This window comes from Aotus nancymaae, unplaced genomic scaffold, assembly GCF_030222135.1.
Source record: "Aotus nancymaae isolate 86718 unplaced genomic scaffold, 86718_ANA_hifiasm-v0.15.2.pri h1tg000031l, whole genome shotgun sequence".
In the NCBI taxonomy this organism is placed as follows: domain Eukaryota; kingdom Metazoa; phylum Chordata; class Mammalia; order Primates; family Aotidae; genus Aotus; species Aotus nancymaae.
This window is the reverse complement of record NW_026988444.1, coordinates 6,003,468-6,030,460: the sequence shown is the minus strand read 5'-3', so window position 1 is coordinate 6,030,460 and position 26,993 is coordinate 6,003,468. Positions and strand designations below refer to the sequence as shown.

Genomic DNA, 26,993 nt, shown 5'->3' with positions numbered 1-26,993 from the left:
AGGCCAGGGACTGAGCCGGGACAGGGGGCCCACCTGCCGCCACTGAGGACTCTGACCTTGGGTGGGGGAACCGGGCTGCTCCGGGGAGGCCCACGGGCTCTGTCCCTGGAGCCCCAGGCCACGGCGAAGTGTGGCGCAGAGCCGGCCCAGCTGGGCCTCTGCCTCCTGCCTCGCACGCTGGGCCTGGGTCAGCTCCTGCTCCAGGCTGTGGATCCGGTGACAGGCCTGGTCCAGGCGAGCCTGGAGAGCATCGGCCACAGCGCTGGCCTCCTGCAGCTTCCTGGTGACGCTGTGCAGCTCTGCCCGAAGGGTCTGCTCAGCCCCCCAGCTGTCACTGAGGTGCTCCCGGAGCCGCTGTCTGCCGGCCTTCCCTGCGGCCTCCACCTCAGCCAACTTCCTCTGCAGCCCCAGGACCTGTAGGAGGGACGCTGGGGGCAGCTCCCATGGGAGACGGTGAGGAAGTGGGTGGGCCCGGGCCTCCCTCTGCTCCCCCAGCCCAGCGCCTTCCCTTCGGAGCACTGGTGGCCCTCCCACCTCCTTCCGGGCACCCTCGTGCCTGGCCTCCGCCTCGGCTGTCTGCCTCCGTAGCTCCAGCAGCTCCTGCGAGCATCGCCCCTGCAGCTCCCAGGCCACTCCACGCCTCCGCTGGTTCTCGGCCGTCAGCGTCCTCACCTGGGAGCATGGGGCCGCACCGATGGGGTCACTGGTCCCTGTGCCCAGGCAGCCTCCCTGCCTCCTGCCTCCACTCACACGTTCCTTGAGGGCAGCTGGCCACACTCAGGGAGGCTTGGTCTAAGGTTCCTCCAAAGGACCTCGTCCCAGGAGCCGCCACCCTCAGCCATGCTGCAGACACCTACCCGGCACCTCCTCTGAGAACCTGGGACAAGGAGGAGTCTAGGGAAGGGCGGGGTGGGCCCTGATTAGGGGGTGTGGGCACTGGCTGGGGTGCACTGGAGCCAACCGCCCCGAGGCTACTGCGACAGGAGGGAGCCAGGCCTTGCGGAGACCCGGCTCTCCAGCACCCAGCCCTGCAGAGGCCAGGCCGCCCCTCCAGCCTGCCTGAGACCCCGGGTGCCCTGGAAATGCGTCACATTCCGAGACCCTGTGTGCTGCCGTGCGCGGCCCCTCCTCCTCCCCAAGCCTTCCTGTTTCTGTCCTCTCCAGTCTTGCCATCTGCACCCCACAGGGACAGACCAAACCAGGGGCCCTGTGAACCTCAGCAGGGGGTGGCCCGAAGTCTGGGGACAGAGTGATTCAAAGGCAGCGGCAAGACCAGGTCTGGGGGCTCCTGTGCTGCAGCCGGGGTGTGCCCCGGGAGGGCCTGGAGGAGCCGGCACGCACCAGGTGGGTGGTGGCTGGTTGGACGTTGACCCTTCCTGCCGCCTACCTGTCTGTGGAGCTCCTGGAGCTCCTGGCGGGTGTCCCCCCGCGCCTGCTGCAGCTCCCACAGGCGGGCCCGCAGTGTGCTGGCCTCCCGCCGTGCCGCCGCCAGCGCCTCCTCCAGGACCAGCAGCTTCTGCTCCTTCTCTTCCTTGGACCGCTTGAAACTGACGAGGGTGCCACAGTCTGGGGTGCCTGCACCCCCTGGGGGGCCGGCACTGCTGCCCAGCAGTTCTCTGCTGCTCTAGTGAGGCACCGACCCCAGTCTTGACTCTCCACAGTGCCCCCAAACCCCGCCCCTGCAGGGCTCCCTGTCACCTTCTGGACACACGTCCACCCGTGTCCCAGTGTGCAGCTGCATGACCCCGTCCACCATTTCCCTCTTCAGCCCCTCCTCACCTCATCCTTCCCCACTTCTCCCTCTCCCTCACGTGCCCAGACGCTCAACATCCAGCCCAGCTTGGCACCTGTGCCGCCCGCTGTGAGGGCTGCCATCTAGCCCAGCTGTCCCACAGGGGCCTTTCTGGAGCCCCAGCCAGGCTCTTGGCCTCCTTCTGCTCCCCAGCCTAGCACCACCTCCGGGAGGTCATCTGTGACCTGTCTTCCTGCTGATGGGAACTTCCCGTGGGCAGGGACAGGTGTGCCCATGTCCCCAGCCACCCTCGCACTGGCCAGCACTGCAGACCCCTTGGACTGGGCAGCAGGAGGCCTGCTTGGCATGTCTACCCACCATCGGTGGGGCCAAATCAACGGGACGCCCCCACCTAGCCCCCTGGCCCAATCCTCCCCTCAGCCTGGGTGGGCAGTGGGCTGCAGGGACCCCAGCCGCTCTAGGATGGCTGCCATACCTGGCCTTCTCCCGCTCGGCCCTGCGGATGGCGGCCCGCAGCTCCCTGTTGGACAGCAACAGTACATTCTTCTCGCGGGCCTCGTCACCCAGCGCCTGGTGGGCCTCCTCCCGGCTCTCCTTGACGGCCTGCAGCTCCTGGCGCAGTGTGGCCGACCCCTCCTGAGCCACGGTCAGCTGTGCCCGCAGCCTCTCAGCCTGGGGAGGAGCATGCAGCTCTGGCGGCCAGCTGGGGACCGAGCTCCGGGGGAGGCACAGGGGCCCTGCCCAGCGTGGTCCTCATGCACTTCGCTCACCGCATGGAGCCACCAATCCCACTGCCGTGGAGGCTGGGGCAGGGCCAGCCCAAGAGCCCAGGAGACCCCACCTTGACCCCCTGGGTCTGTCCCCACCCTGTGGCCTCCCTGGACCCTGAGACACTGACCACTGGCCTGCAAGGACTGCCTGGGATGCGGCTCAGCCGTCACTGCCCACATTCAGCTGCCCCTGCCCGGGGCCCTCCTACCTCCCGCTCCCAGAGTCCGGTCCTCGCTTTAGGTGACAGTGTGGTGCCCAGGCCGCTGCCTGTCCTAGTGTGTGCAGCAATGTTGGCAGGCAGCCTGGGCGGGGACCCTGGCACAAGGACCCTGGCACAGTGGGGCTCACCCACTCCCTCAGCCCAGCCCTCCTTCCCCCATTGGCACGGGAGGCAGTGGGAGAGGGGTCTCTGGCGATGGGGACAGTGGGAGGAGGGTCTCTGGCGATGGGGGGGCACACTGTGAGGAGGGTCTTGGTTCCCTGCTCTGGACACCAGGCATCTCACGGTGCCCGGGAGAGCCCAGGGCTGGAGTCTGGAAGGCAGCTGCAGCCCAGCAGAAGGGCTCCCCTGCACCTACACTCTGGGGTTTGACCCTGGCCCCCAGTCTCCTGCCTCCCGGATCTGAGCTCTGGGCCTGACCAAAAACCCTGGAGAGGACTCCATTCTGGCTCCGGCGTGTCCCAGGGGAGGAGGGGCAGCTGCGGGGGTGGGGAGCCGGCAGGGCATGCCCAGGGAGGGAAGCCACAGAGACTCCGTGATGTCAAGTTGCCGGCTTGCCAGAAACAAACCCCTCTGTGCTGGCTGTTTTCACGGGACAGCGTCCAGGCCCCGGCCGGCCTGGCTCTCGATGCTGCCGCTGTGATTGTTGTTCTGTTTTTGGGAAGGGCCAGAGCCTCCCCTCTGCTCCCCTCCACCCCCACACGTGGGAGCCCTGACCGTGCTAAGCATTTTCCGCAGAGCTCAGCAGAAACGGACCCAGAAGGTCAAGGACCAGCAAAAGGGCCCATGCATCATAAAAGACACTGTTTTCATTTCACAGGGGAGGAGATGAGAGCAAGCAAAACAAATGCAGGGGAGGGGGAGGGCGCCGGAGGGGGAGGGGGAGGGGGAGGGGAGGGCTGGGGGGGGCAGGGGGAGGGCACCGGAGGGGGAGGGGGAGGGCCCCAGAGGCTGAGGGCCCCCACACTCCCCCACCCGCTCCCTCCCCTCCTGAGAACAGCCATCCCTTTCACAGAAATTTTACAGCCAAATCACTTAATGTGATTATAATAATTATTTCTTTACTAGAAGTTGTATAAACAGCCTCTTTTAAAATCTCCTGCAGCGAGGCAGCTCCAGAGCGCTGCAGGGAGGAGGGCTGTGGAGGGAAAGCCGGGGAGGGACGGGTGAGTGTGACTGTGAGTGTGCATGTGTGAGGCAGAGCGCGTGCAGGTGTCAACTCTGTGCGTGTTGTGTGCACACGTGTGTGCGTATGTGTGTATGCCTGCGCAGGTCCTACGTATGTGCATGTGTGTGCGTGTGAGTGTGCATGTGTGTGCATGTGTGTGAGTATATGCATGTTTGTGTGCATGTGAGTATATGCGTGTGTGTGCATGTGTGAGTATATGCGTGAGTGTGCATGTCAGTGTGTGCATGTGTGTGAGTATATGCATGTGTGTGTGCATGTGTGTGAGTATATGCATGTGTGTGCATGTGAGTGTGTGCATGTGTGTGCATGTGTGTGAGTATATGCATGTGTGTACATGTGAGTGTGTGCATGTGTGTGCATGTGTGTGAGTATATGCATGTGTGTGTGCATGTGAGTATATGCATGTGTGTGCATGTGAGTGTGTGCATGTGTGTGAGTATATGCATGTGTGTGCATGTGAGTGTGTGCATGTGTGTGCATGTGTGTGAGTATATGCATGTGTGTGCATGTGAGTGTGTGCATGTGTGTGAGTATATGCATGTGTGTGTGCATGTGTGTGAGTATATGTGTGTGCATGTGACTGTGCATGTGAGTATATGCATGTGTGTGCATGTGTGTGGATGTGCATGAGAGTGCATGTGTGTGCGTGTGAGTGTGTGCGCACGTGAGTGTGTGTATGTGCATGTGTGTGCTTGCTGCGCGTTTCTGTGCACGCCTGTGTGCACTGTGGTGTCTGTGATTCCAGCGTGAGGGTTGTGTGTGTGTGTGCATTCAGAGTGTGTGTGCTTTCAGCACGCGTGCACCACTGTGTGTGGCGTGTGCACAGGTGTGTGTGGTGTCACTGTGTTCGTGCGTGATGTGGATGCACGCGTGTGCACACGTGTGGGCCTTAGCCAGGGTGTGAGCCTGAAGTTCCTCCAGCTTAAAGGCTGTGAAAAATGTTACGGTTTCCATGGTGACCCTGGGCCAGCCTGGCGCCGGACGGGCTGGGCTTGCTTTTCTGTAAGATTGTTCCTCTCGTCCCCATCACCCATCCTCACCTTTCAGCCCCACTCCCTATCTGGTTGCTGTGTTCTGGGAGCCCCGACTCCCTTCCAGGGACTGCTGCCCTGAAAACCTGACCTCCCTGTGAGGCGTGCACGCCCTTCCTTGAGGCCCGCAGAACTGAGGAGCCCCGTGCCCTCCCCCGCCCCTGCTGCCCCCAGTTTTGAAATCTTTTGCTTCCCAGTGTGGTCGCTGACCAGGCCTGACTTTGAAATCTGTTGAAAGGAGACCTTTCTCCTTGGGGCCAGTGTAAACTGCCGGTCGTTGTTCAATCACGTTCTCTTCCACTCTCGGCCCCGCCTCTTGTGTGTGCCTGGGGAGGGCTGAGCCCCTCTCCCCACTCTGCCCCTGCTGGCCGCCCGGCCCGGCACCAGGTCAGCTGCGCAGCCCCCAGCCTTGGCAAGCCGCCCAGGGAGTGTGTGAGGCCGCCCCGTCCCCTGGGGCCCCGCTGGGGCTGCAGCTGACCCTCCCCTCCTCCAGCCCAGACCCTGTGTCCTCCTGCCCTTGCCACACGCAGGCGTCCCCCTGTCCCACCAACCTCCTCAGGAACGCCTCTCCCATCTGCCTGCCTGCTGAGCCCAGGACAACCCAGCCTGGCCCTCCTGCCCCTGCCCATGACTGTTCCCCACCCCACATCACCATCACGTGGCTCCTGGGTGCCTCCATGTCAAGCTTGGGGCCTTGGCCGGGCCCAGGGCCACCCTGCAATCTCCACCAACCCCCTCTTCCTTTCTTCCCCGCTGCCCCAAATCCAGCCTCCCCCGACCCTAGTGCCCTGAGCAGTGAGTCCATGCCCCCTGCTGTGTGGGCAGAGCCCAGGTTGTCAGGCCTCCCCTTCCTCAGTGGACGGCACAATGGGTCTCCTGGCCGAGGATCCGGCTTCCCCTTCGCCCCAGGTCACGCCTGTCTCTCAGGAAGGCTTTGGGAGCCAGGCCCTCCTGACTCCACTTTCTTAACTGTATGTGGAAAGAGGGGGCTGGCTGGACTCCGGAGCCTTCGGCCACGTGGCTCTGACTGCCCTTTCACGTGCTGGCCCTCTCAGCGACAGGCGTGCCCCACCTGTGCCCCGGGAGCCGGCCAGTGTGCCAGGCACCTTCCCGGGACCCACAGCAGCCTGTGGAGAGCCCCCCACCTGCTCAGCTGGTGCCCTGACTCAGCCAAGTCCACTTTCACCCCAAAGTCAAACTCACCCCTTCAGGGGGCTTAGAAACGACGCCTTCTTTACCCTGAAAACCAGCGTCAGCTTCTGTCAGCCAATGGCCCGGGCCAGGCACCGTTTCATCTGCTCTAGGAGCCTGAGCTTGGCTTAGTGCCTGGTGTGAGGCCCCTCGCCCACGACCCCTGGGGCTGCCTTTCCTACCCCCGGGGGCCACGCTGCCCTCCTCCACGGCACGGCCTCTCTTTCCTCCCGACACCCCACTCTCCACGCTCTCCTGTCTCGGAACCTGCCCCACTGCCTTCTCGCTGCTGGCGTCCCCCGAGCCCCCAGCCCTGCCCTCACCTCTCTCTCCACTTGGCCTCGCTCAGCTGCCAAGTCCCGGAGGTGCTCACGCAGGGCCATGGTCTCCGTCTGATGGGCCGCGATGGCATCCTCAAACTGGGCCTGGAGGGCCTTCAGCTCCTCAGTCATGGTGCTGACGGTGGCCTGTGGGCAGCAGGGAGCCCACAGTGGTGCCAGGGAGCCGGGCCCTTGGCAGTGGGGGTGAGGTAAGGCCGGGACCCGGGAGAGGGAGGAGCTGCAGTGGCCGGGAGGGGAGCTGGGCCCCGCCGACCGCCATGCAAGTCCCGGGCACTGGCTCTCAGTGTCCTAAACTGTCAACAGGCTGGTGGGATGAGGGGAAGTTCACGGTCCCTGCCAGCTGTGATGTGTGAGTGCCCACAGACACACCAGGAAGCAGCCCCTCAGCTCAGCCTGCGCCCTGGGGCAGGGCCCCTCCTGCAGGGCCCACCACACAGATGGCGGCCCTACCCTCCATTTGGGACTGAGCTCAGGGGAGTCTGGACCCCGTCGCCCACACCCCCAGGGTGTCCTCTCAGGAAGCGTACGGGCCTCGGGGAGTGTGGTCAGCAGAGATCCTCAGACCAAGAGGCCCCAGGCTCGACCTATGGCCCCTTGTTCATGGACAAATGCCACCCTCTTCACCCCAAGCCCCAGGCCCCTCGGGTTCCAACTCCGCTTCCTCTCAAGGCCCTCCCCAGTGCACCCTGCCCAGGCTGGGGCAGCAGGGCAGATGGGGCTCAGGGTGACCTCGGCTTCCTGGGCCTCAGTGTCCTCAATCTGAGGGGTCAGAGCCCTGCCCTGCTCAGGCTCCAGACCCGTGGGTTTGGGGCACCGGACCAAGCCTCCGGGCGGCATTGGCCGGCTCCCTCCAGAGCTGGCTCTGTGTTCCCTCGGGCATAGGTGCCAGATCTCGGGAGCCCCACCTGCCCACCTGGATTCTGCTGGGGTGGGGGTTCCTGCAGCCTGTGCCCCCGCTCTTGGGCTGCCTCCTGTCCTTTCCCCACCACCCCCTGCAGACCCTCTGAACGGACTGGGGTCATCTTGGGTGACCAGGCTCTGTGCCTCTGTGTGCTCCAGCACCGCCAGTGACCGGTGCTCCTGATGCCTGGCTGCAGGGTCCCCCTGTGAGGGCCTTGGGGACAGGGCACGGGCCGGAGCAGCTGCGGTGGTGACTCAGGCCGGGGGCCCACGCTCTCCTGTCATCTGGCGCCCGGTGCTCCTTGGCCGGCATTCCTCTCCTCCCGCTCCTCTCAACAGTTTTAATTTCCATTTTCTGAGCCGAGGTGGCAAAGGAACCCTTAACGAGCTCCCCAGGGAGCCTGGCTGGCTGGCAGGCCTGGTCCCGAGTCCGGGGGAGACTCGGGGCCAGCACAAGAGAAGGCTTCAGAAGCCAGCACTGGCTCCAGAGGAGGCCCCTCTGTGAGCCGGAGGCGTCAGCTCGCAGGACCCCAGGAGGCCTTTCCTGGTTCCCTGCCCACAGGGTGGAGCTGCTGGGCCAGAGGTCAGGAGGAGGGAGGGGCACAGTCACAGGCCCAATGTGAAGCTTGGTCCTCCCGGGCCTCAGGGGCAGGATCGGAGCAGGGTGGGGCTCCATGGATCTGGGGGCAAGGCTCCCCTGGGCTGCTGGGTGCTCCTCTGGGTAGCCCTGCTTGGAGGGACCAGGAATCCGGGCGGTGGCGTGAGGTGGAAGGAGGTGAAACAACATCCAGCAGCTGCCTCCTCATTGTGGTGCCCCCTCGCGCTGCGCAGCGCCCTGGGGGCCACCTGGGGACCCGGCACAAGCCCTCCATCCTGGCTCTGAGTCGCTGAGCATCTCCCAAGGCCCTGATGCTTGGGTGCCCTGGGCCCCACCGGGCGGCCTGCGCTTGCCTCCGTGCAGCCAGGGAGATGGGCACAGAAGGGGCCTTCGTCCCGGGTCTGGCACCATGGCCTGTGTTCTGTTCTCTGCCCCCTGCACCATGCATTCAGCACCAGTCGGGTAGGTATCTAACCCTGTGTTCTTGCCAGGGACGAGGAGGAAAGGGATCGCCCGAATTTAAAATAAGCCAACAAACACCAGATTAATGGCCTCATCACCAAACAGCTGGGAGCTGGAAGGACAGAGGCAGGAGGCCGGTGCGGGCCCAGCTAACAGGGCGTGTGCAGTCACCAAGGGCAGGGAGGGGCCGGGGCTGGGGTCTGCGGTCAGCCTCACCCTCGATCCCACCGGCTCCTGGCAAGAGAGGAGCTGGGTCTGGTGCCTCCAGCCCATTCCCTTCCTGCCCAGGGCACCTTGCATCTGAACGGATGTTCAGGGCCAGTCCCCTGCCTCGCAGGACAGCAGTCCCGACCCCACACAGACAGCCCCTCCTCGAACTCCCTGGGCCTTGGAAGCCCTGCTGAGGCTCCCCCATCCATGTCCAATCCTGGGGTCTGGCCACTCCCCGCTGTGACCCGGGCCCCCATCCATGTCCTATTGGTGGTCTCTCACCACCCCCCCGCCCGTGAGCCAGGTCCCCACCCATGCCTGTCACGGGGCTCTGGTCACTCCCTACAAGCCCTTCCCAGTCTGTTCATCTCCCATGTGGGACCTGGTGCCATGTCACAGATGGGCTGAAGCCTTGGTGTTCTGCAAGCAACAACAGGGGGTGCCCAGCCTTGCCCAGGCTCGAGTCCTCCTCCCAGAGTCCTCCTCCTGAGTCCTCCTCCCTACAGCCCCCCTCCCCAGACCCCTCCTCCTCCTGAGTCCTCCTCCCAGAGTCCTCCTCCCAGAGTCCTCCTCCCAGAGTACTCCTCCCAGAGTCCTCATCCCCAGAACTTCCCTCCCCAGAGCCCTCCTCCCCAGAGTCCTCCTCCCAGAGTCCTCCTCCCTACAGCCCTCCTTCCCAGATCCCTCCTCTCCAGAGTCTTCATCCCAGAGCCCTCCTCCCTACAGCCCTCCTCCCCAGAGTCCTCCTCCCTACAGCCCTCCTTCCCAGAGTCCTCCTCCCCAGAGCCCTCCTCCCCAGAGTCCTCCTTCCCAGAATCTTCCTCCCTACAGCCCTCCTCCCCAGAGTCCTCCTCCCTACAGCCCTCCTCCCCAGAGTCCTCCTCCTGAGTCCTCCTCCCTACAGCCCCCCTCCCCAGACCCCTCCTCCTCCTGAGTCCTCCTCCCAGAGTCCTCCTCCCAGAGTACTCCTCCCAGAGTCCTCATCCCCAGAACTTCCCTCCCCAGAGCCCTCCTCCCCAGAGTCCTCCTCCCAGAGTCCTCCTCCCTACAGCCCTCCTCCCCAGACCCCTCCTCTCCAGAGTCTTCATCCCAGAGCCCTCCTCCCTACAGCCCTCCTCCCCAGAGTCCTCCTTCCTATAGCCCTCCTTCACAGAGTCCTCCTCCCCAGAGCCCTCCTCCCCAGAGTCCTCCTCCCCACAGCCCTCCTCCCCAGAGTCCTCCTTCCCAGAATCCTCCTCCCTACAGCCCTCCTCCCCAGAGTCCTCCTCCCAGAGCCCTCCTCCCTAGAGTCCTCCTCCCCAGAGTCCTCCTCCCTACAGCCCTCCTCCCCAGAGTCCTCCTCCCCAGAGCCCTCCTCCCTACAGTCCTCCTGCCCAGAGCCCTATTTGCTGCTGCCTGCCCAGTCCCCTGGACTTGGGCTCCAAAGGAGGAGTCAGGGGTCCCAGGTGACCCCTGCTGGCTGCCTGCAGCAGCCTTTGTGCACACGAGGGCCTCTGTTCACTGGCTGAGGATGGGTGACTGTTTGCTGGGGGGCTGTCCAGCCTCTCTCCTGGGCCCACTTAGGACTCAACATGGGTGTCCTTGGGTGCAGGGCCAGCTGCCTTGGGTCCCAGAGTTTCTCCTTTGGTAGGATCTGTCTGGTGAGTGAGTTCCCCGAGGCTGGTCCCCGTGTCCCCAGCTGCGCTTTTCTGTGAGCAGCTCCAGTGCACACACGGGCGGGCTCAGTCACTCCCTGCTGCTGGCTGCTGTGCAGCCCCCGGCTGGGCCAGGCCTCCCCACTCTGGCCCCTGCCAGTTCTAGGCTGAGGGAGAAGTGGGCTAGGTGAAGCCTGGTGCCCACAGCTTTGGTTCACTCGGGCCTTTCCTGCATAGAGTGTCCCTCCCACCAGGAGCCCTGAAGGTACCCAGGGGAAACTGAGGCGCAGGAAGGGAGGATGGAGAGGGACATGCCACTGGGGCTAGGCAGGAGGGGTGGCCTCTAGGGTCTCCGCACCTGCTCGGCTGTGCACGTGGCCGGGCGGCATGGGCTCACCTGTGCGTGCTCCTGCTGGCTCTGTGCCTCCTGCTGTGCCCGCTCCAGCGCCCTCCTGGCCCTGGAGAGCTCCTTGCTCAGAAGGCTCCACTCTGCGTCTTTCAGGGACAGGGCCTGGACAGGACAGGGTGTGCTTGTGAGCAAGTTGGGGGGGCTCAGGGAAGGATCAGGCCCCCTACAAGGAGAGGCTGAGCGCAGAGCCGCCCGGGACACAGCATGCTCGTCCCCACATCCCTGCCCTGGGGAGGACAGGCAGTGCCACAGAGGCAGCCTGGGTCCTGGGCCCCTTCACGCTCTAGCGCCCACCCTCTGTCTGACATCGTCCTGCCTGTGTCTGTGCTTGGCCACGTCCCTGGGGTGTCCTCCCCTCCTCGGCCTGTCCAGCTTCCTGCCCTTTCCCATGCAGTTTGGGGGCCTTCTTGAGCCACCCCCACCCCTCTAGGCCACACTTGCCACAGTGCAGAGAAGGAAGTGAAAAGCCTGAAAATGCTCCGTCTCCCTGATGGTGTGGGAGACGCGTGGGAGCGAGACACCCTCAGCTACAAGGGTGGCACCTTGCCCCGTGGACAAGGCTGTGGAAGCAAGGCCTGTCAGATGCCCGCACGGATATCCTCTCCGTGCCTCGGCCCCTTTCGGGGAGGGCAGCCCTGAGATAGGCGTGCACCTGTGTGGGGTGACCTATGCTCAGTGCCACCAGTGTCTGTGACGTTGCTGTAATGGCAGCAAGGCTGCAGGGAACCCAGATGCCCGCGGAAGGGAGACCAGCCAGTCACAGGAAGACCCAGGCCCGGAAGCTCAGCACGCAGTCCAGAAAGCGAAGCACAGAGCTGCCCACGCGCAGCTGGGAAAGGCCGCCAAGAAGCTTCGAGGGTGGAGAAGAGAAAGGCCCAGGGGCCGGCTCGGACTTTTCGTGCCCTCTGTGTTAAAAATGTGGTGTTGGGGAGTGACACTGTGTTTCTGTTTGCAAGCAATCCTTGGAGAGTGTTGTGAAGGCTTTGTCCTGGGTCCTTGGAGGAAGCTTCTAAACCCTGGGGTTTCCCAAAGGTGACACGTGTCTGTCTGTGTTATTCCCAGCAGGCGGGGACCACAGCTGAGTTACACTAATGAGGTGACTCAGGTGGGCTCCTACTGAGTTTCAGGATGGGGCTGTCTGCTGAAGATCCTTATCAGAGGGTTAGGGCTTTGAGCCATGGGGTATCAGCCTAACCTCCCAGCAGTCAGGGAAGGGGCTTCAGTCACATAACCACCACTCCACCAATCACGCTACACCGTGAAACCGCAGTAAAAACTCAGCAGCCAAAGCGCGGTGGAGCCTCCTGGTTGCTGAGCACGCTGGGGGGTGCTGGGCTGGCTCCACAGGGAGGCGCGGCCGCCCGTGTCTGCCACACGCCCCACCTTGCCTGCGTGTCCCCGCTTCTGGCTGGTCCTGACTTCCATACCCAGTAATGAAACTCAAGAGTAACAAGAGGCTTTCCTGAGTTCTGTGAGTCATTCCAGTGAATGACTGAACCTGAAGGGGCCATGGAACCCCCAAACCTGTAGTCAGTTGGTCAGAAGTGTGGGTGTCCCGGAGATCCCTGGACTTGTGGATGGTGTCTGTGAGAGCGCCTCCTACTGGGGACCACGCCCTGTGGGGTCTGCACTCTCTCTGGGTCAGAATTGCGTGGGGTATTACAGAGGAATCAGAGAGAAAGGACAGCTGTTCCCTGAGCGGCCTGCTGAGTGGGGCAGGAGCTGGGACTCTTCATTGTGGCCTGGTGAGGGGGACAGGAGCTGGGACTCTTCATCGCGGCCTGGTGAGAGGGGCAGGAGCTGGGACTCTTCATCACGGCCTGGTGAGGGGGACAGGAGCTGGGACTCTTCATCGCGGCCTGGTGAGAGGGGCAGGAGCTGGGACTCTTCATCGCGGCCTGGTGAGGGGGACAGGAGCTGGGACTCTTCATCGTGGCCTGGTGAGAGGGGCAGGAGCTGGGACTCTTCATCACGGCCTGGTGAGGGGGACAGGAGCTGGGACTCTTCATCGTGGCCTGGTGAGAGGGGCAGGAGCTGGGACTCTTCATCGCGGCCTGGTGAGAGGGGCAGGAGCTGGGACTCTTCATCACGGCCTGGTGAGGGGGACAGGAGCTGGGACTCTTCATCGCGGCCTGGTGAGAGGGGCAGGAGCTGGGACTCTTCATCGCGGCCTGGTGAGGGGGACAGGAGCTGGGACTCTTCATCGTGGCCTGGTGAACAGGGGCAGGAGCTGGGGACCCTTCATCGTGGCCTGGTGAACAGGGGCAGGAGCTGGGGACCCTTCATCGCGGCCTGGTGAACAGGGGCAGGAGCTGGGGACCCTTCATCGCGGCCTGGTGAACAGGGGCAGGAGCTGGGGACCCTTCATCGCGGCCTGGTGAACAGGGGCAGGAGCTGGGGACCCTTCATCGCGGCCTGGTGAACAGGGGCAGGAGCTGGGACTCTTCATCGAATGGCTTTTATGTTCTATACAGCTTTAAAACCAGTGCCCCCCTTGCTCCCTCCCTCCCTCCAGGCTCCGCTTGTTTGGCTCGGCTGGAGGTCTGTTGGCTGTTCAGGAGTCTGCCCTCGATGGACTCTGAGGTCTGAGAGGGTGGGGCCCTCTCTCTCTCTCCTGTTGCCCTCATTAGCAGACACACAGCAAGGGAATATTTGTTAGAATTTTAGCCAAAACTTCGTCCAATGTGGAAGTGTGCATTCTCTGGGGTGAGGACTTCCCTTTGCAAACAGGTGGAGACAGCCCCCTGGGCCAGCCGCTCCAGGCCTTTGGCTCTTGCTCCACGTATAATTCCTTTCTTCTTAGAGAAATAAGATCTCCAAAGACTGTTTTGTGACTGGGTCATCACAGGTTCCTCAGGGAAGCATGGGGAAGCTTCCCACTGGGACCCCAGCCCCACTTCTCTGCTCAATCTCTCCACTCAGGCCTCCTGGAATAAAGGGCAGCTGGCTGAGCAGAGGCCCCAGGAAATCCCACTTCCTGCCCTGGCAAGGGACCCACAGGCCAGGCCATCTGTGCTGTGCCCCTGGGGTGCCCTTATCGTGGGTCTGCTGTGGGTCCAGGGGAGGGGGGGCACTGGCACACAGAGTCTGTCTGCCCTTTTGGCCTGCGCTCCTGTTTTTTTTTTTTTTGAGATGGAGTCTCGCTCTGTCACCCAGGCTGGAGTGCAGTAGCACAATCTCAGCTCACTGCAACCTCTGCCTCCTGGGTTCAAGCCATTCTCCTGCCTCAGCCTCCTGAGTAGCTGGGACTACAGGCACCCGCCACCATGCCTGGCTAATTTTTATATATTTTTTAAATAGAGACAGAGTTTTGCCATGTTGGCCAGGCTGGTCTTGAACTCCTGACCTCAGGTGATCCACTGGCCTCGGCCTCCCAAAGTGCTGGGATTACAGGGCTAAACCACTGTGCCTGGCCTGCGCTCCTGTTTGACGCAGATCCCCTCACTGGGAAGCTGGGATTATAGTCACGTGAGAACAGGCCACGCTGCCCCGTGGTTGGTCTCGGGTGGGAGTGAGGGGCTGCGTGGGGCCTTGACGGGCCACCCACTTCCCCAGACATGCTGCTTCCCCTGGATGCCCTTTACTCATGTATCCAATGGCGATAATAGCACCACCTCCCAAGGGCTTTCGAACTCACCTTTCTCCTCCTTCGCCTGGCTCTCGGCCTCTCTCCCATGGACCCTGTCCAGCCTCGCCCCAGCCTCCTGGCCCCAGACTCTTTCCCGCCAACTCCTGTCATATCCTCCCGCTCCAGAACATCCGCTGGCTCCCTATTGTCTGCTGCTGGCACCGAGCCCATCCCAGCTCCACGGCACACCTCTCTTGCCGCTTCCACTAGCATGCAGCCATCCCCAGACACCTGCCAATGCCCACGTCCTCCCCAACCAGCACCACTGCTCCTCCTTAAGGCCTTCCCCTCCTCCATCTAAGGATGCAGAGGTGGGGCAGTTAGGAGCACAGACCTCGGTGCCCAGCAGGTGCGCTGCACAAGCCTGTGCAGGGCCTTCATCTGTGGACCTTAGCTTTCTTACCAGCCGTACAGGGATAGTTAGAGCATGCGCCTCAGAGCGTTGCAAGGATCAAATGTGAAATGCAGAGTCTGACAGTAAATCTTGGCTATGTCAGCTACTCTGACTCCTCCAGGAGTTTGTAATTTTTTGTTTTGTTTTTCTGAGATGGACTCTCTGTCACCCAGGCTGGAGTGCAGTGGGGCGATCTCAGCTCACTGCAACCTTATCTCCTAGGTTCAAGTCATTCCTGCCTCAGCCTGCATAGCTGGGATTACAGGTGCCCTCCACCATGCCCGGCTAATTTTTTGTATTTTTAGTAGAGACCGGGTTTCAGCATGTTGACCAGGCTAGTTTTGAACTCTCGACCTCAAGTGATCCACCTGCTTCAGCCTCCGAAAGTACTGAGGTTACAGGTGTGAGCCACAGCACCCGGCCTGTAATTTGTACCAACATCCTTTCGTCCATATCACCCCATGTGACACATATGTGGACGTGTCCATATGCCCATTCCTTTCACCAACAGTGAATTTTGGCATGATACATGGGAACAGCCTGGACTCAGGGGAGCTTTTATAGGGCCAGCGGCTGAGTCTTAACTGCTGTTGGGGTGGGAGGATGGCCAGATGTGTGGCTGGTAGCTGCGTGCTTGGCTTGGTGGTCGAGTTGGACAACGGATGGATGACTGGATGACCAGCTGGCTGCTGGATCAGGTGATGGATGGATAGACACGTGGATAGATGTTGGATGTATGGATCGACAGCTGAGTTTGTGGACAGATGAAGGGATGTTAAGTGAACGGATGCATGGATGGTCAAATGAATTGTGGACAGTTGTGTGGATGGAAGGCTGGGTGCATGGATAGTTGGATGGATAGTCAAATGAACTGACGGATGGTTGCATGGGTGGTGAGGTGTGTGGATGGACAACTAGGAAGGTGGATGCATGGCCAGATATCTGGGTGGACAGCTAAATGCATGGAAAGAATGGATCTTCGAGTGAGTGGGTGGACGATGACAAGTGCATGGAGGGACAGCCAAGGGCATAGATGGATGGGTGGGTGGGTGGATGGACAGGTGCAGGGATGGATGGAGAGGAGGATGGATGGACAGATGCAGGGATGGATGGAGAGGTGGATGGATGGACAGGTGCAGGGATGGATGGAGAGGAGGATGGATGGACAGATGCAGGGATGGACGGAGAGGTGGATGGGTGGATGAACGGGTGGGTGGGTGGAAGAATGGGTGGGTGGATGGATGGACAGGTGCAGGGATGGATGGATGGACAGATGCAGGGATGGATGGAGAGGTGGATGGGTGGATGAACGGGTGGGTGGGTGGATGGATGGATGAGTGGATGGATGGACAGGTGCAGGGATGGATGGATGGACAGATGCAGGGATGGACGGAGAGGTGGATGGGTGGATGAACAGGTGGGTGGGTGGATGAATGGGTGGGTGGATGGATGGACAGGTGCAGGGATGGATGGATGGACAGATGCAGGGATGGATGGAGAGGTGGATGGGTGGATGAACGGGTGGGTGGGTGGATGGATGGATGAGTGGATGGATGGACAGGTGCAGGGATGGATGGATGGACAGGTGCAGGGATGGATGGATGGACAGATGCAGGGATGGATGGAGAGGTGGATGGGTGGATGAAGGGGTGGATGGGTGGATGAAGGGGTGGGTGGGTGGATGAACGGGTGGGTGGGTGGAAGAATGGGTGGGTGGATGGATGGACAGGTGCAGGGATGGATGGATGGACAGGTGCAGGGATGGATGGAGAGGTGGATGGGTGGATGAACGGGTGGGTGGGTGGATGAATGGATGAGTGGATGGATGGACAGGTGCAGGGATGGATGGAGAGGTGGATGGGTGGACAGATGCAGGGATGGATGGATGGATGAAGGGGTGGGTGGGTGGATGAATAGGTGGGTGGATGGATGGAGAGGTGGATGGATGGATGAGCAGGTGGATGGGTGAATGAAGGGGTGGGCAGGTGGATGGAGAGGTGGATGGATGGATGAGCAGGTGGATGGGTGGATGAATGGGTGGGTGGATGGATGGACAGGTGCAGGGATGGATGGAGAGGTGGATGGGTGGATGAACGGGTGGGTGGATGGATGCGTGAATGGATGGACAGATGGATGGATGAGCTGGTAGGTGGGTGGATGGGTGGATGGATGGACAGATGGAGGGATGGATGGAGAGATGGATGGATGAGTAGGTGGGTGGATGAGTGGATGGGTGGAAGGATGGACAGATGGATGGATGGACAGACAGGTGGATGGATGGATGGGTGGATGGGTGGATGAGTGGATGGATGAATAGATGGATGGATGGGTAGATGAGTGGATGAATAGATGGGTGGAAGGATGGACAGATGGATGGATGGACAGACAGGTGGATGGATGGGTGGATGAGTGGATGGATGAATGGATGGGTGGCTGGATGGGGTGGATGGGTGGATGGATGGGTGGATGGATGGGTAGGTGGGTGGATGAGTGGATGGATAGGTGGATGGGTGGATGGATGGGTAGGTGGGTGGATGGGTGGATGGATGGGTGGATGAGTGGATGGTTGGGTGGATGGATGGGTGGATGAGTGGATGGATGGGTGGATGGGTGGATGGATGGGTGGGTGGATGGGTGGATGGATGGGTGGATGAGTGGATGGATGGGTAGATGAGTGGGTGGATGAGTGGATGGATGAATGAATGGGTGGATGGATGGGTGGATGGGTTGATGAGTGGATGGATGAACAGATGGGTGGATGAGTGGATGGATGGGTGGATGGATGGGTGGATGGATGGGTGGATGAGTGGATGGATGGGTGGATGGGTGGATGGATGGGTGGATGAGTGGATGGATGGGTGGATGGGTGGATGGATGGGTGGATGGGTGGATGGATGGGTGGATGGGTGAATGGATGGGTGGATGGGTGGATGAGTGGATGGATGAATGGATGGGTGGATGAGTGGATGGATGAATGGATGGGTGGATGGGTGGGTGGATGGGTGGATGGGTGGGTGGATGGGTGGATGAGTGGATGGATGAATGGATGGGTAGAGGGGTGGGTGGATGGGTTGGTGGATGGGTGGATGGGTGGGTGGATGGGTGGGTGGGTGGATGGGTGGGTGGATGGGTGGGTGGATGGGTGGATGGGTGGGTGGATGGATGGGTGGATGGGTGGATGGGTGGATGGGTGGATGAGTGGGTGGATGAGTGGATGGGTGGGTGGAGGGGTGGGTGGGTGGGTGGAGGGGTGGGTGGAGGGGTGGATGGGTGGGTGGAGGGGTGGATGGGTGGGTGGATGGGTGGATGGGTGGATGAGTGGGTGGATGAGTGGATGGGTGGGTGGATGGGTGGATGGGTGGATGGGTGGACATCTGTCCACTGTGACTGCTGTGGAAGAGCAAACCTACAATAGCAGTGATCTGGAAGGGCTGTACCTGACTGATGTGTGGCGCCATGCAGCCCTTGTACTGGGTCAGAGACAGCAGGTGCAGTGGGTGTGAGCAGCCCGGCTGCCCCAGCCCCGCCATCACCTGTTGCATCCTGTGCTCCATTTGGAGAAGGCTCTCGTCCCGCTCCTGCTTCAGGCTCTGAACTTCCTCCTTCAGAGCCTCCCTCTCAGCTGCACTTTTTGCCACCAGCTCCTTCTCCTGCTCCAGCTGGTGTCTGGCCACCTCCTTCTCCTCTGCCAGGGACAGACTCAGGGTCTCCTGGGCAAGGTAAAGGGATGGGTCCAGCAGGTGAGGCCAGCAGGTGTCTGTGGTCCTGAGTGAGACCTGGCCTGGGGGACGCCAGGACTGACGGTCCCCAGAGGCTGTCCAGTCCAGCCGGATGCACCCCCACATCTTCCCCTCAGGGTCACCGGAGCAGGGAGCGCCTCTCTGGGTCCCAGCACCTGCCATCCCACATTGATCTATCAGTATGGAAACCATTCCTGAGTCTCTGCAGTGCACCTGCCATGAAGGGGTGTAAAGACATGTCAAACCAGGCCTCCAGAAGCCTGTGACCTGCGGGACCGCTGTAATGGGTGTGGGGACCCCTTCAGCCCTCACCCTTCACACTGCACCAGACCAGCCAACAGTCGACCCAGCTTCTGCCATGAGGGAGGCCCGCCCCAAATGCAAACCCAAGCCCAGTGTGAGGGCCCCACAGGGAAGGCCCTGGATGCCCATTTGAACTATAGAGTGAGCAGGTCCTTGCCCAACCTTCCCTGGCCGGGCACCTCCACCTCTGAGCTTGGTCTCCAAGGGCCCCTCCTCCCAAGGGCCTGCCATTCCCTGGGACCTGGTAGCCTTCTAGGAAGCAGACCTTCTCCCGCTGGAGTTGTGCCAGGGCCTCACGGTGGGCCAGCGCCTGGCTCTCCAGGGCCAGCTGTGCCACCTGTTGCTGGAGCCGCCCCGTGTCCTGCTGTAGCTTCATCTCCTGGACCTCCCAGTCACTTTGCAGCTGCTTCATTTCCACTGTGGGGTGATGGGTAAGGTGCGCCAGGGCCTGGCATGCGGAGCCCTGAACCCTTTGGAACCCCCTAGGGAGTGACAGCCTTGGGGGTGACAGTGGCCGGGCTCTGGGAGTGGGCGGCTGGCGCAAGGCAGGGTGGGCTGCGCAGGGTCCGGGGTCCAGGGCTGCAGATGGAGGCTACACGCTGACCCCGCGGCCACAGCAGGTGCCCAACCTCAGGCCGGTGCCAGCTGCAGCCTGGGCAGGGTGTTGCTGACCCTCATGGGCTGGGGTGCCCCGATGTGCTCAGTCACATGAGCTCCAGGCCCTCGTTTGTGCCCCTGTGGGCTCCGGAGAGGGGGCGCAGCATGTGTGAGGACTGAGCTCCACTCCAGGGGCCCCTCCATGGCTGACTTTCGGGGAACGGGCTCGGGGAGCCGCCCTTGGAGCACCTTGCAAGGCCTGCCGCGCGAGTCCTGCGCTCCGGGCCTCCTCCTCCAGCCGCTCCTGCAGCTGCTGGGCCTCGAGGAGGCTGCTCTCCAGGGAGTCCCTCTCCGCCCTGCAAAGGAGCAACGCACGTCATCCCCAAGATCCTGCCCACAAAATGCTCGCAATAGCTCTACGCGGGTGTTACTGAGGCACAGCTGAAATGCGGATAAGCGGAAGAATGTTTTAGAAATGATGGTGCATCTTGTCTCTGGGGCACCGTACGCTGTTAACAAGGATGAGGAAACCGTTTCCTATTCTCATGCCATGAAAACAGTCACCCCAGAAAGCCACCCCGCATTGGACCCCCACGTGCGGCGTGACTCCTTCGTGTGGAAAGCCTGCTTGCGGCCTTTGTGCCTGGAGTGCCAGCGCCACCACACGGCAGGGCCCAGTCCCGGGAGGCGGGGGTGACAAAGGACCCCACGTTTCTAACAATCAGTTCATCAGGGATCCAGCCATCGGCAGCAAGTTTCATCGTCACCGTTCGCTGCCCTGTGCTGGGTGTTTATGAGTGAACAAAGCAGCGCACGGGGCCACATGTACAAACACACCGCAGACTGGAACACGGACGCCCACGTGAACACGTGACTGGAGGGGCTCAGCCCCGGACAGACGCCGCGGGCCACGGGGACCCTGGCAGCTCCTGACTGGGCCCTGCCTCCATTTCTCTTCCGTCTTTCTGCCCACTGCCGCCCACTTCTTCAGGGGTAGAGCACCTCCCAGCCTTCTGGGGCTCCCCAGGGAAACCCTCCCTTCAGTCAGCCTGGAAACCCCTCCTCCTAGAGGCCCGCCTGGCCTCCTGTAGGGAATGTGGCCTCTGCCACTCAGGCATCGGACGTCTTTGCCTGAAGCCTGGGGACCTGTGCCTGTGCCCAGCCTCTGTCTCTGTGGGGACCCAGGAGCAAGTCTAGGGGCTCTGCCATTGAGCTCCCAGACTGGAGGCCTGGCCCCCACCGGGGTGCTCCGAGCAGGGTGGGGCTGCTTGGGATGTGGGCCCGGGGGGACCTTGGTCCATCTTGCCGGCTGACAGTCGGGCCGGGACCCCAAGAAGGGAGGGAGGCCTTGGAGAGGCAGGGCCGGCTCGCAGCTGAAGAGGCAGCTGATCTCAGGCACACGTGCAAGGACCTGCCAGTCAGGCCACGTCCCGCGTGCCCTTGTGCTCCGAGAGCCTGCAGTGTGGCAGGGTACAGAAGGGAGCAGGTCCCGCTGCTGAAGGCTGTCAGGGCCTGGGGACGCTGAGAGTGGAGCCCCTTCATAAAGCCGACCGTGGGGAGGTCTCCTCAGAAGCGGGGGGCTGCGGCAGGACTCCTGAACCGGATGGGCCCCAGTGTTACCCGAGAGCTCATCAACATGGCGGCGTCCGCACTCTCCGGCCCCCTGGGCCAGTCGTAGACATACAGAGTGTGTAGGGGCAGAGGTGGCTTCAGGACAAGCCCCTCTGTCACCAGAGGCTCAGCTGGCATCAGGATGCCCTGACGGTGGCCTGTGACGCTGAGGCCTGCAGGGCTGCCATGTGCAGGGGCCCTGGGTCAGTGGCAGGGCTGAGGTGGGAGCAGCTGTCAGGGCAGGACTCAGGCTGTGGAGGGCTCCGGCCAGGGCCTGTGTTCTGGGTGGCAGACCCTGCGGGCAGGAACGGGGCCCCCCCCGGTCCTTGGAGCCCCCAGGGCTCAGGAGGGAGCACGGGCAGGAGCTTCCCTCGGTTTTCCTTCCCGACTGCAGTGCAAGCCTTCATTTGAGAAGAAGTTTGTCTGCCAGGAAACTCAAGGATCCCAGACTCCAGGGTTTCTCATGCCTCCCAGACTCTGGAATTCCAGGAGGAAGTCGTTTCTACAAAAACCCTTAGCAGTGCCCATGAGGTGGAGAAGCCATCAGCTAGTGGGTTTCTGCAGGGGCCGCAGGACCCAGATCACCAGGCAGCAGCCTGCACACACCCTGTTCTTGCCGGTGGGTGCCCGCCCCAACCTCTGGGAGTTGCCCCGAGGGCCTCTGGGCTCACCCGCCTGCACTCTCCGCCTCATCGTCGCTGGGCTGACCCTGCTCCTGGCTCCAGGTACGGGCCTGTTGCCCAAGCCTGGGATCAGCCCTGTGACGCCGGCTCCCGGGATTGGTGCAGGGATGTCAGGCAGCCCAAGGTGGCCCATGGCGGCAGCAGCTCTCAGGCCTTGTGGGGGAAAGGATGCTCTGCGTCTGCTGGAAGGGGGACCCTGGGTGGCTGCTGGCCATCTTGCCGCCTCTCAGAGTGAGCCTTCCTGGGAATGACACCCTTTCAGAATCAAGCTGTGCTCAGAGGAGAAGAGGTAGGATTCCGAGGGCACTGTGGGCGTGCCTGAATCCAGCCATGCCTGAAGCTGGCTTCACCCTGAACTCCTCAGCTCTGTGAGCAAGACAGTCCGCAGCTGCCTTCCACTGGTCTGAGCTGGGTTTCTGCGCTTGCCACTGCCTCTTTCAGGAAGGTGACCCCAGGGCTTTCGCTGGGTTGACGTCTCCTAGATGCCCTCCCCCAGCCCAAGGGCTCTGTGCTGGCCTCTCACTCCAGCCCAGCTCACCTGCACACTCCCGGTCCCATGTGATGCGGTGAGTGCCCCCATTCCCTGCCACACTGCAGGCTCTCGGAGGGCAAGGGCACGTGGGACGTGGCCTGACTGGCGGGTCCTTGCACGCGTACCTGAGATCAGCTGCCTCTTCAGCTGCGAGCCGGCCCTGCCTCTCCAAGGCCTCCCGCTGGGCCAGCAGCTGGGCCCGCTCCTCGGACAGAGCACGCTTCTCCTGCAGGGCTTGCTGCAGAGTGTCCATTTGGGCCTCCCGGTCCTGCAAGCTCTGAGCCAGCTGTTCCTCCAGGGCCTGTTTCCGGCAGGTGACCTAGGGGAGGCGGGAAGGGGACAGTCGGCAGAGAAAGAGCGTAAGTGTGTGGGCACGGGCCTCCTGAGGGGAAGGACGGACTCCAGAAGGAGTGCTTTTGTGCAGCATGGCATGGAGGTGGAAGCGGAAAAGGTGGGTGAACATAAGGCGTGTTGGACCTCAGAAGCACATGAATGCTTTTACAGTAGAGGGGCACCCACTCAGGCACTGATGGAGATGGTCTTGAACTGGGCACTCCCAGCTAGGAGCCAACTGTCAATCTAAGTGGCACCATTTGTCTGTCCTTCGGTGTCCGGGGGCAGGAAGCGTTGCACAGAGATGGCGATAGAAGGTAACAGAAAACCAGAGCGCTGCAGACCACGCCGTCCACCGAGAATGCCATGAAAGTCCGGAGGAATGGATCACGAGGACACGTGAGAGAGCTCGGAGAGCTGAAAAGACAGCCGGGGCTGAAGGAGCTGAGATCTTGGAGAGGAGGCACAGGAACACGCCCAGCATCGGGGTCCCCTCTTTCCTCAAGGCGTTTGCTGAGTTAAGAGTTTGGGTTAAGCCGGGTGCTCACGCCTGTAATCCCAGCACTTGGGGAGGCCAAGGCGGGTGGATCACCTGAAGTCAAGAGTTCAAGACTGGCCTGACCAACATGGAGAAACCCCATCTCTACTAAAAGTACCAAGTTAGCCAGGCGTGGTGGCGCATGCCTGTAATCCCAGCTCCGCGGGAGGCTGAGGCAGGGCGGAGGTTGTGGAGCCGAGTTCGTGCCATTGCACTCCAGCCTGGGCAACAAGAGTAAAACTCTGTCTCAAAAAAAAAAAAAAAGAATTTGGGCTGAAACATTGAGATGCCAAGAAGAGCTTCTGGCAGTACCATGGCCTGAGGGGAACAAAATTTAGGGTTCAGAGCCACCAAAGCAAACAGGCCCTGATAAATATCACAAGACATCAAGGTGTATTCCCAGAAAGGCTTGACCCCAGTAGTAGTGGAGAATCAGAAATGGACCATTCTTCATCGACACTGAAGCTCAGCTGTGACTCATCCCAATCACTGATTGGATTACAGTGACCTTCTACCTTCACTGCCTGCCAGGGTCAAAAGGAAGTCCTGGCCGGGCATGGGGGCTCACACCTGCAATCCCAGCACTTTGGGAGGCAGATCACTTGAGGTCAGGAGTTCAAGACCAGCCTGGCCAACATGGTGAAACCCCATCTCTACTAAAAATATAAAAATTAGCAAGGCATGATGGCACATGCCTGTAATCCCAGCTGTTCAGGAGGCTGAGGCAGGAGAACCACTTAAACCCAGGAGGCAGAGGTTATGGTGAGCCAAGATCATGCCACTGTACTCCAGCCTGGGTGACAGAGTGAGACCTCTTTCTCCCCTCCACCCCCCAAAAAAGCAAACAAAAACCACATAAAAAGTAAATTATTTCTGGAATAAGAATAGCATCATCAAGATCCTCAAATTATTTCTCTAATTTTGACTATTTGATCAAGACCTGGCATATCGGGAGACAGGGCCACATGACCAAAAGCCACAGAGAAGAGCAGAGAATAGATACAGAGCCTCCCACCCCGGTTATCTAGACACTGGAGTTATCAGACGCAAACTTTAAAATAGCTGATCAATATGTTCAAGAAGATGGATAGCAAGGTGCAGAGTTTAGCAACAGAACTGGATCCTAAATATAAAAAACACAATTTAAAATACAGTAACTGAAAGTAAAGAAACTCACAGACGAGGGCAGACTAGACAGAATGAAAGAAAGGACGGACGACCTGGAGGACAGACGCGGAATGTATCCAGACTGAACCTTAAAGAGAAAGAAGGCTGGAAAATACACAGAAGGGTGTTACAGACACACAGGACAAGCTGAAGACGCACGCCCTCTGTGGACTCAGGCTCAGAAGAGATGAGGGGGCATATTTGAACAGATACAGGCCAAAATTTTTCCAATCTAATAAAATACTCTAGCCACAGATTTAAAATGAGCTGTAATCCCCTAAAAGGATAAATTAAAAGGAAAATGTCACATACATACAACTTAGTAGAGTTTCTGAGTACCAAGGATAAAGAGAAACGTCTTTAAAAAAACAGGGAAGAAGACACACAGCTGTGAAATGAGCAAGGCTGACATGATCTCCACACAGCAGTAACGGAAGCCGGAGGCAATGGAATGAATCCATCAGATTTCTGAAAGAAAATAATGGCCAGTTTAGTATTCTACACCAGTGAGAATATTCTTCAAAAGTAAAATCAGGGCTTTCTGCTTCTGATAACGTTGAGGTAGGTCGTTGAAGACCAGCCCTCCCACCTAAAGCAACTAGAAAAGCCGTACAGCATAGCATCCAATACTCTGTTTAAAAGCATGAGACAGATACAAAGACGGTCAGGTCCCAGGTGTTCAGGTTACAGAGAGAAACACATTAACGCAAATCTGAAAATTCTGTGAATACAACGGATTTCCCCTTTGAGGTATCTGCCAAGTCCCAAGTGACAGAGGGTGCAGAGTCTCAGGATCCAAGAGCAAAGCTTCAGCCGGGCGCGGTGGCTCACGCCTGTAATCCCAGCACCTGGGCAGGCCGAGGTGGGCAGATCACCTGAGCTTGGGAGTTTGAGACCAGCCTGGCCAACATGGCAAAATCCCATCTCTACTAAAAATACAAAAATTACCCAGGCGTGATGGCATGTGCCTGTAATCCCAGCCACCTAATTAGGAGGCTGAGGCAGGAGAATTGCTTGAACCCGGGAGGCGGAGGTTGCAGTGAGCCGAGATTGCACCACTGCGCTCCAGCCTGAGCGACAGAGCGAGACTCCACTAAGAAAAATGAATAAAGCTCTCGCTAAAAGACGGGAATGTGGCCTCAGATGTCAGCAGGCTTAAGAGATTGAAGAGACGAGACGTAACGCAGAGTTCAGAGATACCAAAGCGCCAGGGAATGAAAAGAAGACAGGATATCAGAGAAAAGGAAGTGCCTTGAGGGAAGCCTGAGATTCTATACCGTGATTTTTAAAAACGGTACTGCTGGCTGCGTGCGGTGACTCACGTCCATAATCCCAGCACTTTGGGAGGCTGAGGCAGGTGGATCACTTGGACCAAGGAGTTTGCGACCAGCCTGGGCAACACAGCAAATCCCCGTTTCTACAAAAAATACAAAAATTAGCTGGGCATGGTCATGCATGCCTGTAGTCCCAGCTACTCACGAGGCTGAGGTGGGAGGATCACTTGAGCCCAGAAGGTCGAGGCTGCATGCCACTGCATTCCAGCCTGGGCAACGGAGCAAAACTCCATCTCAGAAAATAATAAAATAAAATAAAATAAAATAAATGGCACTGCTTTTTTAAAAAGTACGTATTTTTTATGATTCATAAGTAGTAAAGGACCAGGAGAGGAAGAGTCTGAACAAAAGAACAGCAGCTGACAGTCTGGGAAATCAGGCAGGACTTTTGAAAGTCTTACAGAATTGAGAAAACAAAGCCTGGAGTTCAGGGCTGACTAAAAAGTAGGAACCCTGGTTAACACCTGAGATTTCCACGTAGGGACACCGGAGAGTTACATTATACCCGGGGATAGGCCGGAAATAGACGACTCCTCACAAAAGGCTGAAATACGGCTACAAAGCAGCTGAGTCCTGGGCTGGATAAAGGTGATTTATCCCGATTCCGATTTCCCAAAGTCAAAAGCAAATTCCCTTTGGAAGAAGCTCATATGATTGAAAGCCTTAAACGATCTCTATGAATTATATCTACAGAAACACAAAATCTGTCATTCAATCAAAAATTATTAAGCATAAAAAAAAATTAAAAATAAAACACAAAAATTAAGCATACTAGGAGACGAGTCCAAACTACTGAAAATAAATAAATAAAAGGCAATAGAAACAGTTCATGAGGGGAGGCAGATGTTAGGGTTGTCAAAGACCTAAAAAAGTATTATAATTAATATGTTTAAGAACATACTCAAGACGATGAAGAATGTTACCAAATAACTGAAATGTTTGTGAGAAGATGAGTGAGTGTGTGTGTGTGAATGGTTAAAATAACCATTTAAAAAGCAAAAATAGTAATAAAGTAATATTAGGGTTTATAACAACACATACAGAAATAAAATACATAGCAACGAGAGCGAAAAGGATGGAGAAGATGCCTTAGTCGGTGTGGGCTGCTGTAACAGAAGCCCTGAGACTGGGTCATTTGTGAAGCACGGAAAGGTATTTCTTTATCTTCCTGCAGTTCTAGAGACTGGGAAGTCCAAAATCAAGGTGCTGGCAGGGGCAGTTGTCTGTCAGGGGCCGCTCTGTGCTTCCAAGGCTGCGCCTTGATGCTGCATTTTCCGGATGAGAAGAAGGCGGCATCTTCACATGGTGAAAGGCAGAGGGAAGCTGAGTCACAGATGACACATGAAGCCTCCTTTGTAAAGGCTTTAATCTCATTGATGAGGGTGGAACCCTCGTGGCCTAATCGCCTCTTAGATACTCTCACA

At 59.6% G+C, this 26,993-nt stretch overlaps 1 protein-coding gene across 1 annotated transcript in view; it reads right to left on the bottom strand.

Moving 5' to 3' along the window:
- CROCC2 (ciliary rootlet coiled-coil, rootletin family member 2) overlaps positions 1-26,993 on the bottom strand; it is an 87,141-nt gene that overhangs the window by 21,779 nt on the left and 38,369 nt on the right. Inside the window, 12 exon segments of the mRNA XM_064383457.1 lie at positions 57-414; positions 535-672; positions 1,388-1,547; positions 2,229-2,425; positions 6,479-6,622; positions 10,698-10,811; positions 11,362-11,466; positions 11,468-11,524; positions 18,259-18,441; positions 19,040-19,191; positions 19,621-19,727; positions 22,323-22,516. Coding sequence (XP_064239527.1) covers positions 57-414; positions 535-672; positions 1,388-1,547; positions 2,229-2,425; positions 6,479-6,622; positions 10,698-10,811; positions 11,362-11,466; positions 11,468-11,524; positions 18,259-18,441; positions 19,040-19,191; positions 19,621-19,727; positions 22,323-22,516 — 1,909 coding nt within the window.